Consider the following 15,433-nt stretch of genomic DNA (forward strand, 5'->3'; position numbering starts at 1 on the left):
AAGCAGTTCACTCTGTATTTTTAGTTTCTTGTTACATCTTTCTCATTAGTTAGTAAGTGCCCTGAATACGTTTTTCTTAGCCATGGCCATTTTCTTAGTGCCTTGCTCACAGTCTGGGCATATGATGGTTGCAAATAATACTTGTGGAATGAATGCCTGAAGTTTGAATTCACTCAAAAATCTTTTTTTTTTTTTAATATAAATAATCTTATGGAAAGTTGTGGACTCTTCACCAGAAAAATGTGAATGTTGTGAACATGTGAACACACACCTTTGTATTCTGTCTCCCTTCACGCCCCCTCCAGTCCTATGTGCTTCCTCCCACAATCGAACCCAAATATAAATCTCTGCTTTAATGGGTTATTGTTCCGTCTCCTCGTACACTTGCAGGGATGTGAAAATCTCCATCCTTCAATAGCTGGTGTTCTGTTTATTGGCAGTAGTGTTATTGCAATCTTGTCTCCTTGTAGCATTTGAAGTTGTTAATTGTAGGTCCTTTTCTTATCTTTTGGCTATCTAGCCACAGGTACACTGAAGTTTTGTAATTGTTTTTGATTCTTACAGTGGGTAAATTTCTGGTAGGACTTTATATGTGACCCCATTTAACATTTTGATTGTATTGGAAGGCCTCAGAAGAGACGTGTGTTCAGTCGCTAAGTCGCATTTGACTCTGCGCCCCATGTACTGGAACATATCAGGTTCCAGTGAGTTTCCTTCACCATCTCCCAGAGTTTGCTCAGATTGATGTTCATTGAGTTGGTGATGCTGTCTAACCATCTCATCCTCAGTATAAGTATCTTTATTTAAATTTGAATTTACTTCCTTCTGTTTTTTGGAGTCAGATTGAAGACTCTGGCACCTCAATTATTTTCCTGTTTTGGTGTACTTTTTATTCATTCCTTGTGAATCAACATTAGCGTTTAGGGATCTTGTAATGGTGGGGAGGTAGTCCTGATTAACACACACTCTAACCTCTGTTCTATAAAGGTGTAATGCATCAAGTAAAACACTTAGCAGAATCTGAGTCATTGTTGACGAGTCCACCAAAGGCATGTACAAATGGGTCCGGATCCTTGGGGTCCACGCCATTGGTCAACAGTGGAACAGCCACGGCCGCCACCAATGCCTCGGCTGACCTGGGGTCCCCCAGCTTGCAGCACAGCAGAGACGATTCTCTAGACCTGAGCCCTCAAGGGTAAGTCAGAGTCCTGCGGTGACTCTTGTGCTCTTCGCTTGGAACTCTGCCCTGGTCTCTGAGTCGCACCCATGGAAGTGAACGGTGTAGGGCACTACAGAGAGTGTACATTTTCCATTTTTTCATGTATGTTTTGTTAAGTATTTAATGAGAATGGGAAGAAAATTGAACACTTACTGAAAACCTGCTGTTTTGAGCCATGTTTAGAAACCACAGTAGAGACATAGTATTTACATTGACCTACAAGGGCACTAAGGCTCAGAGAAGCTAAGTGACTGGCATAATGTCTTGAACTTACTATAACGATGAAGGATGTGAGCCTCATTTCTGATACCATAATCTTAATGATTATTTACTATATTATGTTGCATCATATATTACCAACTTTCAGAGACATCTAGATATTGATATAGTGAAAATATTAAAAATTGGAACTTGTAGAATATAAGAAAAGAAGCTGATTTCCCATCTGTCTTTTACTGGCATATCGGAACTTTTGCTCTTAATAAAGGCTAATGAGAATTCTAAGAAAATTCTCTGCTTGCACCTCTTTTTTAATTCCTTTGTTGTACTCTGTTGCTGAGAACGTTACCAGCCCTCATGTCGGTTACCATTTTGTATTGAAACAAATCACACTCTTAAAAGTGTTTTTGTTCCTTTGATGGAAGCTAAAAAGTCGATCTTGGTAAAGTGTATATTTAATAAGTGGGGTCCAAAAATTTAATCTTATGAACTGCAAAGCTCAGAATCCTAGCTGCTCTTAGTGCCCCCTGGTGGCAGTTGTCCACCCTGATGTATATATGAGTTTTGAGAGTTCTGTGACTCCTGGTAGTGTTATCTTAGGAAGCTGCTGGGTTTAAGTGGTACCATGTAATGAGCACAGTCCAGGGTTTTGGGACCTAGAGGTATTACCAGGGACCCTCCACCTTCCCTGTTGTCTAGTTGAATTGTCTTGCTATTTTCTCTCCCAGCCTTGCCCACCTCTCTTTCCTCACCAGCCCAGTTCCCTCCCCCAGCTGCTGTGGCAACCTGAGGTCATTGCAGGGTTTTACTCTATAGCATAGGCATGGTGCCTCAGCTCTAGCACAAGTGCTTAGTAAAATATGATGCAGCTCACAGAGACGCAATGCTCCTGAGCTACTTTAAATCAAGGAACTAGACTTGATTATAGGTTCTGACAGTCAGTGCTTCTAAGGAAACAGAAATACTTTCAGAGAGAGACTTTCAGAGCTCTAAGTGATAGATTTCTCTTCTAATATGGTTTTAAATGAGAAGTTCATAAAAATTTGTAAATGGAATTAAGTTTATTCTTTGACAGTTCACTTGTCCTAATTGTCAAGTATATTGATCACTCTATTAAGTGTTTTCAATAGACATGTCAGATGTTGGAAGACTTCAATTTTTTTTTTCAAAATTTTTCTTACTTGGATTATAATTAAACTGAACCATAACTTTTTTTATCATTTCCATCTTACGTAGTTTTGTTATTCTACAAATGATAGTATAAACTATTTCTAAAGTTGTTAAATATAGTGAAAATAGTGCACAAAGCCATATGTGTTGTATTTTATATATTCTAATTCAAATAGGTTGTTTACACTATCACTCTACTACATTTGTTTACAGATAACTGAGTTTTTTATAAAAGTATTTATAAATGCATTCATTTTGGATATTATTATCTTTGCACACCATGAAATTACTTTGAGTAATATTGGAAAGTATTTTGATAATGTTAACCTTAATGTGCTGTGATTATTATTTTACTTACTGTCATTTAGATTAGAGAAGAAAAAAGGTACTCAAGTTTAACATATTCTTTTTTCTGATTTAAGATTGCATGGTTCTTTCTTTGCATTGTATATTTGTTTTATATACTTTATGTACTGCATTTAACAATGGAGTTTAACAAGGATTAATGAGATACTCTGTCTATTTGGTTTTCTTTTAGTAATTCAGTAGTCAAGGTATTTATATAGCTAGGTATTTTCTGAAGTAATCAATTTCTGTGTCTATACACTTGTAGAACGTTGGTGCAGAGTTGGCATTAAATAATCACTAAATGGAAAATACTGTTACGACAGTATTTTATAACACATTGTTTCTGCCATTTTGGCTTGCTTTTAAGTGAATGATGATATTAGATCATGATAATTGCTAAACTTACTTCATATTTTCCCGTGTGATAGTCGATTAAGTGATGTTCTAAAGAGAAAACGACTGCCAAAACGAGGATCAAGAAGGCCAAAGTATTCACCTCCAAGAGATGATGACAAAGTAGACAATCAAGGTAATTTGTGATGAAACCATGGGGAGGTGAAGGGAAAGGAACTAGCGGCTAAAGACACATACTTTATTTTTGCTGACAGCTTTGAATCATGCCTGAGTTTGCTGAATTCCCAGTGCTCTTAGTTCTTGTAGCTAATTAATCTGTTGAGCAGAAGTCTTAAAATTCTGTTGGTTTTCATCATTTACACTAAAATGATTTAAGTATTGTTCTCTCCATAGCTAAAAGCCCCACCACTACTCAGTCACCTAAGTCTTCTTTCCTGGCAAGCTTGAATCCAAAAACGTGGGGAAGGTTAAGTGCACAGTCTAATAGCAACAACATTGAACCAGCACGAACTGCAGGAGTTAGTGGTCTTGCCAGGGCCGCCTCAAAGGACACCATCTCCAATAATAGGTGAGGTGGGGGGATTCTGTGTTACTTCTGTTTCTAGATTAAGAAAAGCTTCATGTTATTCTAGTCAGTGTACCTATTACATAGAGATCAAAACATGGACACAGGCCTTTAATTTTTGCTCAGAGGTCGCATAGCTCCAGGATGGAGCAGATTCTCAGTTCTTGAGCCCGATGTCTGACTTTTTCTCATATTTTACAATTTCAACATGTCTAGTTGGGAGTTGTGTATGTTCAAAACCAAGCAAATAGATTTCCCTTTGAATTTGTTCCTTAGTTTTGTTCTGGGAAAAGGGAAAACTGACGTATTTTCCGAACGTACACATGCTCTTTTATAATAGCCCTCTTCTGCACTTCACAGTGGAACATAAGGATCTTAGAGCAGAGCCCTTTTTGGGAAATGTAAAACTGTCAGTTAAACCATTTCACACCAATTTGTGGCTTTAAAAAAATTATTCCTTTAAAATCCTCAAGGATTGTTTTGTTTTGTTTGACTCTGGGTGTAACATAGTGAAGTGAAGTCACTCAGTCGTGTCCGACTCTTTGCGACCCCATAGACTGCAGCCTACCAGGCTCCTCTGTCCATGAGATTTTCCAGGCAATAGTACTGGAGTGGATTGCCATTTCCTTCTCCTGGGTGTAACATACCAACAGGGATTACTTCCTCTGCAAATAAGAAATTTTTAAAAAGCAAATTCCATTGGGAAAACAAGCTCTTTTTGTTTGGTTTATTGCCTTCATTGGTGGGTGGTTCTCAATTTCAGGTAGTAATAAGCAAATATATTTCTGAAGTTATTAGAATTTGTTATTTTAACAGTGAGGCCTCAGTTGTCATAGTTTATTATGCACCTAGCACCTAATAGGTACATGTTTCTGGCCTATAGGAGTATAAGGGACAGTGCAGATATGTCTATACCTTAGAAAACAGTCTTGGAAAATTGCTTTCAGGTTAACACTTAAGAAACTGTTAGGTTGTAGAGTCCATAGATGTTAGAACTGGTTTTGTTTTTTTTTTTTGGTCTTCATGTAGTGACATGAAATGTATTTTAAGTATTAACTGTGCATTTCTCTAGGTATAAGCCCATTTTCAAACTGAAACTTAAGTGAATGTGGAATCTAGATTTACTAGTCTATAAACATAGGCCAAAAAAGGATTTTAAATATAGCAGCTATCTGCCTTTGACCAGAAGTTTTAATTGAAAGCTTTTCTGTGTACACTGAGTTTTTAATATCTTTTTCCTTCTTGCAGAGAAAAAATTAAAGGTTGGATTAAAGAGCAGGCACATAAATTTGTAGAGCGTTACTTCAGTTCTGAGAACATGGATGGAAGCAACCCTGCATTGAATGTCCTTCAGAGACTTTGTGCTGCGACCGAACAACTCAACCTCCAGGTACCGCAGCCAGTGCACCTAGCTGCTTCTCTGGACTCTTCCATCCGGCTCCTCCTTGCCTTGGTGACCCTGGATTTCCCTGGATTTATTTGTCTTAGAGCAACTTTTCTAACCAGACTTGCTCCTTTGGCACTGACGTTTCTTTAACTTGTCTCTTGACTTCCGTGCTTCCTCATCTTATCATTAAGTGTGCTAGACATCTGGTCTTTGACTTTTCTCTCCCTCACCTCCCAGATCTCTTAACAAATAAAGTGTCCCTCGGGCACATCTCTCCTCTCAGGTGTCTGCAGCTACAGGTACTAGCCTATGTTTATAGACTAGTAAATCCAGATTCCACATTAGACCACTTAAGTTTCAGTTTGAAAATGGGCTAAGATATACTTAGAGAGATGCACAGTTAATACTTAAAAATACGTTTCATGTTACTACATGAAGACCAAAAAAAAAAAAACCCACAGTTCTAATGTCTACAACCTAGCAGTTTCCTAAGTGAAGGAGAAGCCCCTCCTTCACCGCTCTTTACCTGTTCCCTAAGAGTGCTCAGAGAGGATAGAGGTGTCATAAACCTTTTGTGTTTCATCTCATCCTTTTTCCATTTTTGATGTACTTTGATCTTTGTGAGTAGCACATGTTTTCTGAGAAATTATCTATTTCATTAAGACTTCAAATGTACTATAAAGCCACACCTTAAACTCTTGTTCTGTCTTTTCATTTTGGTATTATATCTCTGTTCCTCCAATTTGCTTTCTCATCCTTTGTCTTTTTTTTTTTTCTTTAGTACAACTACATTGGTTAAATGTGAAGTTTTGTTGTTGTTTTTTTTAATGTCAGAGTGGACACTGGTTTTCTGTCATGAAATAATAACATTTTGTGAATGTGTGTGTTTGTAAGGTATTGTTTTTCAAGGATCTACCAAGTATGTACCACCTGCCCCTGATTTCTTTTTTAAAGGTGTTTAAGTATCGGGTTGCTTTGGTGGAAATATGAATTGTGTATTTATTAAGGACTCTCTAAATCAGTGAATACTGTTTTCATCTCTTTCAGGTGGATGGTGGAGCTGAGTGCCTTGTAGAAATCCGTAGCATAGTCTCAGAGTCCGATGTTTCATCGTTTGAAATCCAACACAGTGGATTTGTGAAGCAGCTGTTGCTTTATTTGACATCTAAAAGTGAAAAGGATGCTGTGAGCAGAGAGATCAGATTAAAGAGATTCCTTCATGTATTTTTTTCTTCTCCAGTAAGTTACCTAATAATCATGCCAGTGTGTCTTATTTTGAGAGTAATTTTTACTCATGCAGATAATTTTCATCCCAGGAGTAATTTCTAATAGTTCTTGGTCAAGATACTGAGGTACAGTTTTTAACTTGGATATTATACACATTTGGATTCCTTGGTCTTTTATGCGTTAGGTAAACAGTAACACAACAAAATGATGAAGCAAGTGCACTTACTGAAGCAAGTGCCTATGCTGTGATTGATGTATCTTGATTCTGTGTTTTTGTGTAAGACAGACCATTAATTGTTTGGGCTTCCCTGGTGGCTCGGATGGTAAAGAATACACCTGCAATGTGGGAGACCCAGGTTTGATCCCTGGGTTGGGAAGATCCCCTGGAGAAGGAAAGGGCAATCCATTCGTTTTCTGGCCTGGAGAATTCTGTGGATGGTGTAGTCCATGGGGTCTCAAAGAGTCAGACATGACTGAGCAACTTTCACTTTCACTTCCTGATAGCTCAGATGGTAGAGTCTGCCTGTAATGTGGAAGGACCCAGGTTCGATCTCTGGGTCGGGAAGATCCCCTGGAGAAGGAAATGCCAACCCACTCCAGTATTCTTGTCCTGAAAAATCCCATGGATGGAGGAGCCTGGTGGGCTACAGTCCATGGGGTCACAAAGCATAAGACACATCTGAGCAACTAACACAACTAATAGTTGTGAATGTATTTGATTCTCAATATCTGCTGTTAAACATATTGCAGTTTTCAGTATATTTTTTAATAGAAATATGGTAGACATCATGTATCTATAGGCATAAGATAGAGTATATGTAAACATTTCTATTTTGTATGTAAGACACAGAACTGACAATTTCGTTGAGGAATGGTTGATCACCATGTATAATGTGGATCATAAGACCAGAAGCCACAGAGCAGCTTCACTTTCTTCACTCTCAGTGAGTGAAAGCAAAAGAGTAACCCAGACACTGGTGACTTAACACCATTCTACTTGTTCATAATGGCTTAACAGAAGGCGATTCTCTGGATCGACTGTGTAATAGGGCTAAGGACAGCTCACTTGTGTGTGAGTGAAACTCACCGTGTCTGGTCATTGTTTGCAGGCATTGCTTGCATTATTTTAACTTGTTCCATGACCTAAAGCAGAATTGATAATTATTTGTGACTCATTAGCTGTATAGTTAATACTGGATATAGTTTTATACCATGCTAAAATTATGTACAGTCTGTAATTACTTAACCGGAAATTCCTTGGGGCTGGATGGGTTTCATGAGTTTTGCCATACAGTACATACACCACTTATTATCTGATAATCCCCAGTAGATTCTGAATAGTACTCCATACACATTAAGTATTTTTGCAACAAAACATATGAATATTCCGACTAAATAAAGGTAAATAAAGACTTCAAACAGCCATGTATCTGTCTGGGTCAGATTTTGCCACCAAATGAGTAGTGTTTTCAAGCCTTTTGGACTTAAGGAATTGTGAATACGGGATTGTGTGCCTATATAAAAAGTGTTTATTGAAATAATTTATTTGGAAGCATTGTTCCAGCTAAATCCATCACAAAAAAATACAATAGAGTAAGTCTTTTATAAAACTGCCTATTAAATATTATTGAGTGGTTCCATTTCATGAGGCCTTGCTTAACCTGTTGGTTTATTTATAACTTTAGCTTCCTGGAGAAGAGCCCATTGAACGAGTAGAACCAGTGGGTAATGCACCTTTGTTGGCATTAGTTCACAAAATGAACAACTGCCTCAGCCAGATGGAACAATTTCCAGTCAAAGTGCATGACTTTCCCAGTGGAAATGGGACAGGAGGCAGGTAAGGATCTTTGCCTAGGTGTGCCCTTGCCACTGGATTTTATACTTTGGTTGAGGTAAAGTGGCAAGAGGTCTCGTGACATCATGGTCTGCTCAAAGAAAACTCATTATAAGGACTGAGGAGATTAAATATTCTAATATGTGAATCAAATAACTTTTATTCCTAAAATCATATCCTGTATCTTAAATATGTTTTGAAAATATGAAACCAACTTGTGTTGGCAAGTCACAATAGGCTTAGTTTTCCTTAAATTTAGGCTTAGTTTTCCTTAAATTGATGTACTTTAATGTATAAAGCTTTTCTCCAAGAAGTTTGTAGTTGCAGATGACAAAATGATTACATTCTGTGTAATAATGTGATTTCATATGTGATCCAAGTGGTTATAACTTTGCATTTTAATGGGTTTTGACGAATAAATGTTTATTTTTTCCCATAATGTAGTAGCTTTACAGGACTCAAGTATAGAAAGAATACATTAAATTCCTTGATGTGTTTTTACAGAATGTTACAAGCTTCCTGGAATATTATGGCTAGCAGCCTGAAAAACTTTTAAAAAATTAGTTTGGTTTTAAAAATATAGTCTGGTGTGTTGTAAAGATATTTAAAGTTTTGACTGAATTAAAACGGTATGCAATATTGAATAATGAAGTGATCAGTGTTGTCTAGGTTTTTTCCTGCTTTGAAACTTAATGTATAGAGTGGTATTTAATTTTGATTATTAAACTGTCCTGGAAGATTTTTATGAACTAAAGGGGTACTTTCTAATATATACATGAGAAAACCATGTTTTTCATTTTTATCGGAATTTGTGTAAAGTATGTATGTTTGCATATGTATGTATCAATATAATGGAATATTCTTTCCAATACCCCTATTTGCATGCCTTATCAAACCTCTTAGCTGCATTTTAAACTCCTCTGTATCTTACTCTTGCCAGACCTTTTCAGAAATGAGTAATTAAATATCATTACCAGGTCTAGACTGATGTAGCTGTCAAACTGCTTCACTCAAAAGACTGTAGCAAAGTAAAATGTAAAGGTTAGTTTTTAAAGTAATTTTGTAGCTGAAATCTTTGAAAGCAAAAAATGAGGGTTTATTGTTTGTTTTTAAATAAAGAGGACTTAGTAGGTAATGGCAAAATATTGCAGAAATGAGCATGCTCAAATGGTTCAGGAATTTTTATCCTGGGGAAATAATTCATTCCCAGTGGTGAGGTATTTCTGCTCACATAGATTCATGGTGGGACAGAGGTGAAACGTTGATTGAATGTTCTCATATGCATGTGTACACATCCTCTTTTATGATAAGTCTTTTCCAATAACTTGGAATTGCTGGCTGTACTATTTACATAGTTACTTTGTGCCTCACGAAAATGCAGAGTTTGTATTATCGTGCTTTTATTTTAATTAATGTATGCTGATTTTGAAAATAATAGAATAACTCTTTTTCACAAATTATCTTGAGCTTCTCTCTCAACAGAGGATCACAGGCTTTAAAATTTTTCAACACACATCAGTTAAAATGCCAGTTACAAAGACATCCAGACTGTGCAAATGTGAAGCAGTGGAAAGGTGGACCTGTCAAGATTGACCCCCTGGCTTTGGTGCAGGCTATTGAGAGATATCTTGTAGTTAGAGGTACTTTCTATATATGTATATTATGTGTTTATGTGTACATTTGGGATGAAATTAACATTAAGGGATATATAAATTATCTCCCTGTTCATTGCTGTGTTTGTCAAAACCTAGCATCAAGAACTTGGGTGCTCATTACTTATTTTATATGTAGTATTTAGAAACGTTAAATTTTTTTAGGGGTTGACTGCTTACTTGGATGACTGAGTGGGTGATGGGTTAATTTATGCTGGTGTAATAGAAATTACATTTTGTAATGTAATGTAATAGAAGTGACATTTTGTACCTGACAGTTTTCTTAGATCTTTCTGCTTTGTAGATCAAAATGTAATATATATGTTTTTCCAGGAATGATTAGATCAAAATATAATATACATGTTTTTCTAGGAGTATGTTAGTTTAACAAGTATATATATAGGTTTTTCTTTGCCACCCAAAATTGCCAGGAATTTAACAGACTTCTTGGATCCTTAGGGTATGGAAGAGTAAGAGAAGATGACGAAGACAGTGACGACGATGGCTCTGATGAGGAAATAGACGAATCTCTGGTAGGGTGCTATTCCCACCATGTTTTAATGTGTAGAGTTCAGGGCCGATAGCTTAAATGGATTTTGTTTTTGCTCTGTTTAGGCCGCTCAGTTCTTAAATTCTGGAAATGTGAGACACAGGCTACAGTTTTACATCGGAGAGCATTTGCTACCGTATAACATGACTGTGTATCAGGCAGTACGGCAGTTCAGTATACAGGCTGAAGATGAACGGGAGTCCACGGATGATGAGAGCAATCCTCTAGGAAGAGCTGGCATTTGGACGAAAACTCATACGATATGGCAAGTCTGAAAATGAGTGGTTTTTCATCAACAGTATTCATGTGTTTTGGAATTCCTATTACTGGCTGGCTTGCATAAGGAGAGAATGGACTCTAAATTCTGTAGTTTGTTATTGAAAGCCACTTTTAGCATTCCATCTTTTGTGTGTGTGTGTGTGCGCGTGTGTGTGTGTGCGCGTGTGTGTGTGTGTGCGTGTGTGTGTGTGTGTGTGTGTGTGTTAGCTTCCTCATTAAATCTACATGAAAATGTGTTTGGGCAATAAATAATCATAACTTGTCTCTAATAGTAGCTTCAAGCCTTTAAATAAGTCAAAAAAGAACATACAATGATATTCCTGTAGGTAGTAGGAAGTTTGGCACCTGTTACCCCTTAGAGGCATTTGGGTGCAATTTCCTACGTTGCTGATGAATGTCTGCATACTTATTGAAAGAGAGTAATTCTTCCCAGAACCAGCCCTTGGAGTTGGCCCCTCCTAGGATGGTGGTCTCAGGGGGTCTTTTCTAGGAAGCAGTCCCATTGACATTTGTCCAAATCCACAGCTAGGGAGAGAGTGGCTAGATTTCAGAGAATTGTTCTGGTAACTGTGGTATCAGTGGCTTGCACTTTGGCCTTGGAGAATAACTTGCAGTTTCAAAACCTACTTTTGGTTTTCGTACTCTATTACTTTAGGTACAAACCTGTGCGAGAGGACGAAGAAAGTAATAAAGATTGTGTTGGTGGTAAAAGAGGAAGAGCCCAGACAGCTCCAACAAAAACTTCCCCTAGAAATGCGAAAAAGCATGATGAGCTGTGGAATGGTGAGCGATGCCGACGGGGCAGTGGATTGCCACTGCCGTGGGGCAGTAGACTTCCTGCCCTCAAGGTTTTAACAGTGTTTTATATCCAGTAGTAGAAGTTTTACGTATAATTTATAAAGATATAAATTACTACAAACATTTGGTTGCTCTAAATTGAACCGTATGAAACCTTATCTTCAGAGAATATTGGGAAAAACTTTTTCATGAAATCAAAAGCAAATTTCATTAGTAGAACATATTCACTAAAGAAGACACTAGTCATTGGCAGGGTGTCCCTTAGCTTTTATTGTTACTCGTTATAATAGTATGATCTAACAGTTAATAGAAGGAATAGAAAGTTTTGCCAGGTTATAAAATGATTACCGAAAGTAGTTGACACCTCCCAGTTGACTTACCTTCCTTTGTAGTATTTCTTTCCAGTCTGATTTTGCTCAGACTTTTTTTTTATATGATGGTAACCATGCCTTACTGATAGGCCGCTTTCCTGGGGGACCACTCCCTATCAGGGGTTTCCAGTCACTGGTGGTGTTGAAATTTCCCTGGTCCACAGAAGTAAGTGATCATAGCAATTTTGTTTTTCATAGAACTAAGTTTTTTTCAACATAAGGTCTTTATTTTGAGATATTTGTCTCTGTGCTTTCAATATTAAAAAATTGCCCTTTTATGCAGTGGTGATGTACTTTTTAATTTCTTTGCTTGGTAAAAGTAAGTGATAACAGCTCAATCTTTTTTTTTTAATTGCTATTACTTTGTGAGATCTAACAGCAAAGGAATTTCAGCTCCTGCTTGAAACTGTCACACTGTTTTATATGGTCATTTAAAACTGGATATTTAAAAATCCAGGAAATATCTATAACTGTGAATGTAAATGTTTTGTCTTTACTCCTCTATGGCCATTTTCTTCTTAACTGTTTTTCTAGTGTAAAGAGGAAATGCAAAGGAGTCAGTTTTTCTCCTCTACAGTGTATTTGTATGGGAGGAAAAGTGGAATTTTCCTAAGCCTGGATGATTTATCTATAAGATAAGGAGGAAGAAATGTTTAAGCTATCAGTACTTACTAATAAGATACTGAGCGTTAAACCTTAATCACTTGTGGTCACTGTCTTAGGCACAATGAGATGATGCTGGCTCCATTAGCTACAACTTTCTAACTTTGATCAGCACTTAACTTTGAATTCTTGCCCTCTAGATGGAGTGTGCCCATCCGTATCAAATCCTTTAGAAGTTTACCTCATACCCACAGCACCTGAAAATATAACTTTTGAAGACCCGTCGTTAGATGTGATTCTTCTTTTAAGAGTTTTACACGCCGTCAGTAGATACTGGTATTACTTGTATGATGTGAGTAATGCTGTCTGCTTTTGAAGTTTTCCTGTTGTATTGTCATATTGTCACGTTATCTCTTAGTTTCTCTCTAGTGGTTGATCCAGTTCCTGTTGTACTAGAAAGAAAAACAGTGATTCAGCCAAATAGCGGGAATCCCAGCCCAGGGACTTGCAGTGTACTTGTCAGTGGGAGCTTCTCCCTCCCTCTCCCTCCTTGCTCCCACCCCATGTTCTTGGATTAGTTTTCTTGGCAGACTCATAAATTATTCTCTAGCTATAATTTGTCAAATCAAGCAAACAGTAAAAATTGAACATTAATTTATTGTAATTAAATCTTTAGGTACGTTTACCTTAAAGTCCATTTATTTAAGATGTATATGAGGTCAGGCAAAAGTTGAATGCTGTCTTCAAAACATAAAAATAATGGAGGGAAGAATGAAGGGGAGTTGGCCTTGCTTAAAACATCAGCTGGTGTGTCCATGGCTGAGCTAGCGCCAGCGGCCTCTGGGGGTTGGGATGTTTCAGCTATGCATTGTAAAAATTGTTGTTTGGGTTGGGACATACTAGTGAGAAGCTGTATGTTAGAAGCCAGCAGGGGATATCTAAGCACTCTGTGTATGTTTTGGGGGTAAAGGAGACGATCAGAAACGTAATCCTCATGTTTTACTACATAATAGACTTTTTTTTTTTTTTTTTCCAGAATGCAATGTGCAAGGAGATTATTCCAACTAGTGAATTTATTAACAGTAAGTTGACAGCAAAAGCAAATAGGCAGCTTCAAGATCCTTTAGTAATCATGACAGGAAACATCCCTACATGGCTCACTGAACTAGGAAAAACCTGGTAAGACAATCACTTCTGTCCTGGTGGGCTCGAGAGTGTTACCATTTGTGTTGGTCTCCACATAATTTGTTATGAAAGCATAGTCTTTAGTTGAGCCTATTTAATGGTGTCACTTTAGTGGCCAGACAGGGTGAACTGGGGCCAGTCCTGGGTCTACTTGATAGTGTCTTTATATGTGAAATAGGAAAGAACAGAAGGATATTTGACCGAAGAGATTCGACTGTCTTCCATCATAAAATTGCAAAACAAAGGTGGGAGTTGGTTGATTGTCCAAGCCTCTTTGGGTCCAGACCTACATTCTCAGAGACAATAGGACTACACTGGTGAATACAGTAACCACAGCCACATGTGTCTGTATTTACATTTAGATGAATTAAAATGAAAGAAAATTGAGTTTTCTAGTCACTCTCTCCACATCCTTGCCTGAATTTCCATATTGGACATGATGGATACTGAATGTTTAAGTGAAGTCGCTCAGTGATGGATACTGAATGTTTAAGTGAAGTTGCTCATTCGTGTCTGACTCTGCGATCCCATGGACTGTAGTCTACCAGGCTTCTCTGTCCATGGGATTTTCCAGGCAAGAGTACTGGAGTGGGTTACCATTTCCTTCTCCAGGGGATCTTCCTGACCCATGGATCAAACCCAGGTCTCCTGAATTGCAGGCAGACGCTTTACCCTCTGAGCTGCCAGAGAAGCCCTAAGAAATGCTCTTGGCAGCTCCATGTGAAGGTCTTCCAAAATCATGTATCAGTAGCAAGGCCTGTGTTACTGCAGCGTTCATTTTTTTAAAAACCACCAGCTGCCTTTTGGCAGTTTTGAGTGACGTGACTTGACAAATGCAGAAACTAAGAGGAAAATCATAAGTTTAGTAAAACCATTACTTGTGTGTGTACGGTGGAATGGGGTGGGCTGGCAACCTGGTGAAGTGGTGATTATATTTTAAAATTTAGTCTTCCTTAATCATGTTATACATATTTACTAAGAGATTGTTGGGTAGATTTAAGATGATCTTGGATGGACTTGATCTTTGTGGTTGAATTTCAGATTTCATAGTGAATAGCTGCTTAATGTATTAATACTAAATCACTTAGTTCATGCAAGAATTATGAAAATTATTCAAAATTAGTTTGAGTAGATCACTTTTATTGATTACATTATAATTATTAATCTGTATCATATCAAAAGTTGTTTCTAAGATAGGATTTTTAAGTGGGTTCTGATTCTAATTCAGTTAATAAATTTATATCACATCTTTTTACAGCCCATTTTTCTTCCCTTTTGATACCCGGCAAATGCTTTTCTATGTAACTGCATTTGATCGGGACCGAGCAATGCAAAGATTACTTGATACCAACCCAGAGATCAACCAGTCTGATTCTCAAGATAGCAGAGTTGCACCTAGATTGGACAGAAAAAAAGTAAGTTTCTCCCATAAGTATTTAAAGTTAAGTCATACTGAGCTTTTAAAATAGTGGGAAAACTACACGTGTGATGCATCTAATTCTCCCTGTTGGTTTGGTTTAGAGACTTCAGTTCAGTCGCTCAGTCATGTTCAGCTATTTGCAGCACAATGGACTGCAGCATGCCAGGCTTCCCTGTCATGTCACCAGTTCCCAGAGCTGACTCAAACTCATGTCCATCGAGTCAGTGATGCCATCCAACCATCTCATCCTCT

General features: G+C 37.6%; 1 protein-coding gene across 16 annotated transcripts in view; it reads left to right on the plus strand.

The window, feature by feature from the left end:
• The window catches only part of TRIP12 (thyroid hormone receptor interactor 12), a 158,851-nt gene that overhangs the window by 121,083 nt on the left and 22,335 nt on the right, over positions 1–15,433 (plus strand). For 11 of the 16 annotated variants that reach the window (XM_040228161.1, XM_040228169.1, XM_040228176.1 and 8 more), the window contains 13 exons: positions 988–1,195; positions 3,385–3,485; positions 3,704–3,878; positions 5,124–5,265; positions 6,310–6,501; positions 8,175–8,326; positions 9,791–9,963; positions 10,435–10,508; positions 10,591–10,790; positions 11,460–11,587; positions 12,777–12,928; positions 13,613–13,755; positions 15,020–15,176. In XM_040228161.1, coding sequence (XP_040084095.1) covers positions 988–1,195; positions 3,385–3,485; positions 3,704–3,878; positions 5,124–5,265; positions 6,310–6,501; positions 8,175–8,326; positions 9,791–9,963; positions 10,435–10,508; positions 10,591–10,790; positions 11,460–11,587; positions 12,777–12,928; positions 13,613–13,755; positions 15,020–15,176 — 1,997 coding nt within the window. The remainder of the gene's footprint in view (positions 1–987; positions 1,196–3,384; positions 3,486–3,703; positions 3,879–5,123; positions 5,266–6,309; positions 6,502–8,174; positions 8,327–9,790; positions 9,964–10,434; positions 10,509–10,590; positions 10,791–11,459; positions 11,588–12,776; positions 12,929–13,612; positions 13,756–15,019; positions 15,177–15,433) is intronic. The other 5 variants (XM_040228171.1, XM_040228173.1, XM_040228163.1 and 2 more) reach the window with 1 other exon arrangement.

This window comes from Oryx dammah, unplaced genomic scaffold, assembly GCF_014754425.2.
Source record: "Oryx dammah isolate SB20612 unplaced genomic scaffold, SCBI_Odam_1.1 HiC_scaffold_27, whole genome shotgun sequence".
NCBI lineage: Eukaryota > Metazoa > Chordata > Mammalia > Artiodactyla > Bovidae > Oryx > Oryx dammah.